General features: G+C 34.3%; 1 protein-coding gene across 3 annotated transcripts; it reads right to left on the bottom strand.

Moving 5' to 3' along the window:
* Positions 1-399: 399 nt before the first annotated feature.
* LOC105804795 (receptor-like cytosolic serine/threonine-protein kinase RBK2) lies at positions 400-6036 on the bottom strand. 3 transcript variants are annotated; one of them, XM_052623122.1, is made up of 9 exons: positions 5385-6036; positions 4423-4535; positions 3966-4328; positions 3512-3763; positions 3279-3424; positions 1843-1921; positions 1627-1769; positions 1392-1541; positions 400-778 (listed from the first exon to the last, which is right to left on the bottom strand). In XM_052623122.1, the coding sequence occupies exons 1-9, from the start codon at positions 5420-5422 to the stop codon at positions 608-610; spliced, it is 1455 nt and encodes a 484-aa protein (XP_052479082.1). In that variant the 5' UTR covers positions 5423-6036; the 3' UTR covers positions 400-607. The 3 variants fall into 3 exon arrangements, with proteins under 3 accessions (XP_052479082.1, XP_052479081.1, XP_052479083.1); XM_052623121.1 differs by having other exon boundaries at positions 3279-3433; positions 5385-6030; XM_052623123.1 differs by lacking the exon at positions 5385-6036 and adding an exon at positions 4882-5320 and having other exon boundaries at positions 3279-3433.
* Between the last annotated feature and the right edge of the window lie 1266 nt (positions 6037-7302).

The following is a 7302-nucleotide window of genomic DNA, read 5'->3' as shown; positions in this document are numbered from 1 at the left end:
AACTTTCAATTTTACAAAAATATTTCAAGACAGAAAATTAAACTGCCAAACCAGACAAAACAGTTCAAGCTGAAAGAGATTATGCTAACTTGACGTGTCAGTTTCGTTTCCTCCATCACACATTCATCTTACGTCTCTCATTTTCTTATTTCTTTTTTTTTTTAATGTCACATGGTTTTTATTTTGAGTAATAAAGACAAGATAAGTTTTGATTTTTTTCAAATTGGTTTTTGCTTAATTCACCATTTATTTCATTTTCAATTCCTTTTTTCTCCTTCTTTGTTGGTGTTTCCTTCCAGAACTTATCGAAGTATCTTAGTGGGTAATCCTTGCTTGAATTACTTACAAATATTAGTTAAGCAACCAAAGCAATCCTTTGTGTACTTGATCAAGACAACCTTAAAAAACTTATATATATATATAGTTTCAACTTCCTTACAAGTTTTAGTTCAAGCCTTACATATATACATTACAAACTGAGGAAATTTGATTTTTGATGTACTGTTTCACATGAAATTTGGAACAACCCATGTTTCCAAATGCCATGAAACACAGTACCAAATTTTTCCTTTTTTTGAAACAAAGTTATAAGCAGCTTTTTTCTTTTTTAAGAACCTAAAGCAATCTCCCGAAGTCGATTGATATTGTTGATATGTTTCGTTGAGTTGTATTCTTGTGTGTCCCGGATCTCATTCGAGTATGTTCTTTGGTGGGATGGATGTTGGGATTCGTTGGAACATTCTGCTACATAATCATCACCCCTCAGCAATATCACAACCTGCATCATAAAACAACTTGGTTAACCAAAACTACCTTAAATAAGAGGATTAGTGACCTTCCGTTTTCGAATCCGGTCTTCGAATATGAGAAACAAACTGGTGAAGGAAAAGTTCGATAATCATTTGCCATTAATAAAGTAAGGACAGAGACAGCACAAAACCCTAAAACCAAGTCATTGCTTATGGTATAGGACTTCTTGATGCTATATTTGTTCAGTTTTGGCAGGGATGTCATAAAGAAAATAGTTACTTTATTTTCATCATAGACGGTTCAGAGAAACTAGGAGGAACAGCAAATGAAATGGATGCCACAAGCAAGCGGATGTGGATGACTTTCCTTGGTAGGAACTGTAACGGGCACTTCTGAGTTCCAACTCAAGTTTCCTTGTATGCTAATACAAGTATAGAACTAAATGAACCACCAGAATAGCTTTCCTAACGAAACAAACAACGGGCAGCCTACTCGTTTGTTGTTTTCTCTGATTTCATTCCACCATGCATTAACAAAATGCATCACTTGTTATTGCTATAAAGATTTCTGGTAACTTCTACCGCTTTTAATTGATGAACAGTTTGAACAAATATTCAAGCACTTCTAAATGTAACCCTAACCTGACTCATTTGAGGACGAAGAAGAGGAGACTGCTCAATGCACAGAGATGCAGTCAAAACCATGCGTTCAACCTCCTCCACGTCATAATTGTCACCCAGGGAAGGATCTACAAGCTCTTTGATATCGTTCTCATCGAGAAGAGGCTTTGCCTGCAAAAATTAAAAGGCTAAGTAAAGACTCTATACACGATTATGATATGGTTGGAATGATTAAATTCTGTACGAGGATTTGTACCCATATTACGACACTTTGCTGTTGATCATCTAAAGCTTTCCTTCCTGTTATGAGCTCCAAGAGCAGAACTCCGAATGCATAGACATCAGTTTTCTCATCAACTATGCCATGCATGAAGTATTCGGGTGCAAAGTAGCTGCATCTTGAGAAATAAATGTGTGAGCATTACGACAAAAGTATTTATTAACTCGATATAGAAATTTTAGGCTTACAGACCGAAAGTGCCTTCAAACTTTGAAACGTTGTAGTGAGTCCACTGTCTAGGTAGCCACTTGGCAAGGCCGAAATCGCAAATCTGAAAGACAAATTGGCTGACATAATCAATAAATGGACAAGATAAAGGAAATGAAATATAAATGCTAATGGCTGATATTCATGTCCACAGATTGTTTGGAACTTAATAAAATTGTCATAAAATTCCAGAAAACAGGACAGATATAGCTTATTGGTGGATGTCACCCATATATGTCAACAAAAATATATGCAAGGCGTCTATTAGAAAGAGATTACAGAAACGATTTTCCGACAGAAAAAACAGTGAAATAAATTCTCATAAAGCACAACACGACACTCGTACATACATACATCTTGGAAGGATATTGAGACAGAATGCTTGATTTTCACAACTAAAACATGACACATAATGATCTAAGACTTCCACCCTAACTGCAAGCAACTCCGGAGTGAGCACAAAGGAAGAAATCCGTATACCCTCCTCATTTTGAGGGTTATTTGAGCCATCTCTTGTTGGGTCGATTTATGTTTCCAAATTTATACCATTAAGGCTTACACAAAGTTCATACCTTATAGGGCTCATATAGTTATTAAGCTTAACACAAGTGTTCGGGTATTACAACCAAAATATAGGACAGCAACACAAATTTGGCCAACCACTAGGGAAAGGAATACGAGCTAGTATTAGGTGACTAACTCGGCTGCTTTAAGGTTTGAAATACTACAAAGCATAGCACATAGCAATTGTCAATTACACTGATCCCCTTTTCTTTTTTGTCTCCATATTGCAGTTGAAAGACCTTAAAACTTTAGCTCTAGCTCTCAAAAATTAACCCAGTGACCGTTATGTCTATGCACGCAATGAAACTCAATTCTAAGCATTCATTAGATATTGTATTTTTCTAAGTTTGGGATGTTATCTAAATTACGTTTTTGTTAAAATACTACTTTTAAAGACTGAGGACTCAGTATGCATGGGGAGCATTCTGTATGTTTAAAGATCAGAAGGAAATATCAGTTCTGGCCAGTTATACTATTTTCTTCCGTTCTTTCAATGTGCAAGGTGAATGGTAAATTATGTTACACACAAAAAAAATGGACAAAAAGTGATGAGAATAGTCAATAGATGCAGAAACTTGAAGTATGCATAGATCGTTGGAAAAAAAATATAGCACCTAGTTAGCATATATAGCTGTAAGTACCCAGCTTACATAATATTATTTCTAGCACTCTACAAAGAAATGCAATCTTTTTTTCTTTTGTCTCCGTATTTCAGTTTCATGATTTCTTTGTATCATGAAATATACAAATGCACTATAGCAGTTCTTTACACTCTGATTCTTGTAAAATCTTTCACAACCCTTGGGTTTAAACATCTCATGTGGCGTATCCATTGAATTTTAAAACTTGGAAAGTACCTGAGGCTCAAAGTTCTCAGTAAGAAGAATATTATCAGCCTTGATATCTCTATGAATAATCCGTCTTTCACAGGTCTCGTGAAGATATGTGAGACCATCTGCAGTACCCAAAGCAATCTTATACCTTTTACTCCAATCGAGTGTACCTTTCAAACCTGGAAAATGTTAAAGACTCAAGAGCATAAAAAAGTTCTCATAACTACTGAGAAAAACAATGCAGTTTAGGAACAAACCATGAAGAGCTGAACGCAAATTCCCCAATGGAGATAACTGAAAAACAAGGTGCATTCCTCCCTCAACGCAACATCCAATCAACTTGGCAGTGTTTGGATGGTTTACATGGGCTATAATGCCAAGCTCTGATAGGAAACCAGCTGTCCTCTCATCTGGTGCCCCTTTTGTCAGCCGCTTTATTGCTATGAGCTTTCCGTCCTTCAACCGACCCTTGTAGACTTCAGCATAACCACCCCTTCCAATTATGTTCTCTACAAGAAATCAAACCCTTATATTTGGCTACATCACTTAATCAATATCATTATATTTTATTGTAACAACATTATCATTTAGCATCCTTACATAACTTCATATTTCTTGTGGTTAAATAGAGATTCTGCCCAATTGTGGAATTCAAGTGGACCAAATATTGAATTAGTTTTAGCAAGATTTATAAGTCTTGAAATTGCTTACCTCGGTTAAAGTTGTCTGTTGCAGCTCGGAGCTGTGATAGGCTGAAGTTCTCTAAAGAAGACTTGAAGTTGTATAATTTTCTCAGCATAGGATTCCCCTGTTTGCTCCTGTTGTTCTTTCTCGAAAGCCTTGGAACAGCAAGTTGTGGGAAGGTAGAAAAGGGCTTTTCCGATTTTCTTTTCCATAGTTTGAAGAGCTTTCTCCAGTTAGAAAGAGCTCCTGCATGTGCACAACGAACTTCTGCCTTGGGGCTGTCTTCAGGAGAAGCTATATCAGATTCCAAGCCTTCTAAGCTGGCTTCTATAACTCCTTTAGGAGATGATCCATCTTTTTTCTCATTTTCCGCATCCGGAGCCCTCAAATCTTCAACAGAATAAGAAAGAAAAGAGTGGTAAGACCATGGACTACAGAAACACATACACCACACATGATACATGTAACAAATATGTCACAGTACCTTGGGCCGATGCATATGAAGAAATCGTAGCCCCTCGTCTTTTATGTCTTGCTTGAACAACCACATCTTCTGAGTTCTTATCCGGCTTGTCACCAGAATCAGAGGAGTTCTCACTGGAAGATACCAATGACAATAACAAATCAATAATCAGAAAAAGAAATAAAACCAGAAATCATCAAATCTTTACTTCTTACAGCATGTGTACGAGTAACTTTGTTCTGGGGGAGACAACTATAGACTATAAGTGGTGCAAGATTTGCCGAATTTTTGAAAACTAATTCCTTAGGATGACACAAAATAAAACACAAGCCAACATGGAAACCATCATCATACCTATGAGAACTAGTAAAGCTAGAAGGAGAGTAGCTCTAAACCAGATTTAATCCAAAAGAGAAAGGACAAAGAAGATTACATTCTACGAAGAGAAACATTATAAAGAAGGAAAATAAGCAAAAATACTTGTCTACCATATGTGGTATTTGTAGAAAATCCACAAAATTGGTAAGCTGAAACCCACAAGTGACAAAATAATTAGTGTAGAAACTAGAAATCACAACATAAGTAGCATCAAAACCAACAATCTTCTCTATAAACAGCACAAAGGAAAACCAATAGAAACGCAAAATAGAACAAACCAATGGCTACCACTCAAAAGACATTTGATGAAGAGAGAACAAAAAGAAGAACTCATTTGATAACATTCCTTAATGGACATTAGGAAAAGGAAAAAGCTTTGAACAAAACTAAACACATACCCATATGAAATAACATGAAGAACAAAAACACAAACAAGATGCTAGATTTCAGTAAACATCAGGAAAAGGAAAACAAGTTTAGAAAAAAAGAAAAGAAAAACCCAAATGATATAACATGAAGTGGAAAACAAAGAACTCATCTGCCACCAATCAAATAAAAAAAAGAAAAACCCAAATGAGATAACATGAAGATAAATGAATACATACCTTAAAGTACCATGTTTATGGTGATTAACATCAGCCATGAACACTCTCAAAACAAGCAAATACACCAAACCAAACAACAATGTGATAGACAGAAAGCAAAGCAAACAAATGAAACTTTGTAGTGGTTTCTATAACATTAAAGCCCTGTTCTTTAGTAACATAACTTTGACCCCACCCCCCCAAAAAAAATATTTTTTTTGTTCTTTTTAAGACCCAGAAAAGGGCCATCTGAAACATAAGATATCTTTATATGGAAAAGTTTTCATTTTCTTTTGTTTTCTCTCTCTATCCTTCTAATTTTCTTTTCCTAGAGGGAAGAAAGATTTTCACAAAGTGGTGCTACTTACAGACAAACTTTTACATTAACTTTTTGTTTTTGTTATTTTCTCTCTCTTTTATTACACGAGTCCGCAAGAATCGCTAGTCTAATGTGTTGGGTTAGTGACATGTGTTAAAAGCTCTGCAGCGACTTCTGCTCTCAACCTTAAACGCTCAAAATTGCGCAAACAGACAACTTGAGGGACCGAATATGAACGTTGATGATATTTCTTCTTTTCTTTCGGCTCCTTTTTTCAGTAAAAAAGAATAAAAACTTGAAGCTCTTCGAGCAACTTTCACATTTTGCACCCCCAAAAGGCCAAAACTTTATATTATGTATATAATTTGTGGGTATGTTTCATAAAATATGCATCTTCTTTGTATTGAAATTGAAAAATGAAAGAAAATTTCGTATGAAGTACACTAACTTTAAATACTAGAAAATTTAGTTGTCAATCATAACATTTGTAAGGAAGATGTTGATATCATTATGATGCCAACCACACTTCCATGGCTGCATTAATGTATTTTGATTGTGTGTTCCATGCCTTGATGAATAAGCATTGAGTTTGTATACTTAAAACTAACTTTTTCCATTAATAATTGAGCTACCATGTTCAAATATTTTCCTAATCTTTCGATTGACATTATATTTAATATTATATTGTGAATGAAACGTGAAATGATAAATGTCAGTGATTCTTCTTTTACCCTTTCTCAATAACAAGACAAAAGCCAGTAAAATGATATTAATGAACATTTATTATATGTCAACTTTTCAATTATTTTTCCTGTTTTTCTTTTAAAATATGAAACGTATGAAACATACATATTTTACACAAAATGGGTTTCCGTTTACGCCATGAATTTTAGCCTTTTAATTATCATCTTTAATCGTATTTTTTGGTGAATGAAAATATTACAACAACATTACTTACAAGTACATCCAAACTATTTTGGAGGTTTCAAAAAATTGAATACCATTATTATTACGTACAGGTATTTTAGTTAGATTTTCAATCTATTTATTATGATCTTTGGATATGTGTTGAATCGATTCTTCTAACTAAAGTAGAATTCGACACTTTTGTAACACTCCCCTAAACCGTTTGTACTCTCCTATCAATAGTAATTGCCAAGTCTTCCAAAATATCCCACAATTCAGCATCTAAAATTGAACAAATGCCCACAAATCGGTTGTAACCAATAATCCATTTGTCATATTTGTCACGTAGAATTCTCCCAATCGTTGCTAAGTCGGAATCCTCTTTTACTGCATCATCAGAGCTTATTTGAATCCAATTCCCAAACGTGGTTGGAATTGATAATGGAACTTACTAGTTGGAAACGTTCACCTCTTTAATCTTATTATTAGTAAGGAAGATATCCGAAAATTTTGAAATTTTATATTCAAATTTCACTATATATATTTTTCTATTTAGATTTATTATGGTGAGTTACTTATTCAATTCAAAGTTTGTAGTTATTAATTTTAAGTGCAATTATTGAGGAAAATATCGGAATTTATAAGTTTGTAGTATGAGAACTATAATAATTGATGTTGTAATGGTGAAGAGAAACAATTAAGAACCAAAATTAA

This window comes from Gossypium raimondii, chromosome 11, assembly GCF_025698545.1.
Source record: "Gossypium raimondii isolate GPD5lz chromosome 11, ASM2569854v1, whole genome shotgun sequence".
Lineage (NCBI taxonomy): Eukaryota > Viridiplantae > Streptophyta > Magnoliopsida > Malvales > Malvaceae > Gossypium > Gossypium raimondii.
This window is presented reverse-complemented; position numbering and strand designations above follow the sequence as displayed.

Bases quoted from the DNA above. Each gene is read 5' to 3' on its own strand.
- LOC105804795 (XM_052623121.1), bottom strand. From the start codon at position 5,422: ATGGCTGATGTTAATCACCATAAACATGGTACTTTAAG. The intron at 3,764-3,965 runs GTAAGCAATTTC...GATTTCTTGTAG, and splicing joins AACAGACAACTTTAACCGAG to AGAACATAATTGGAAGGGGT. The intron at 779-1,391 runs GTTAGGGTTACA...TTTATGATGCAG, and splicing joins TTCGTCCTCAAATGAGTCAG to GTTGTGATATTGCTGAGGGG.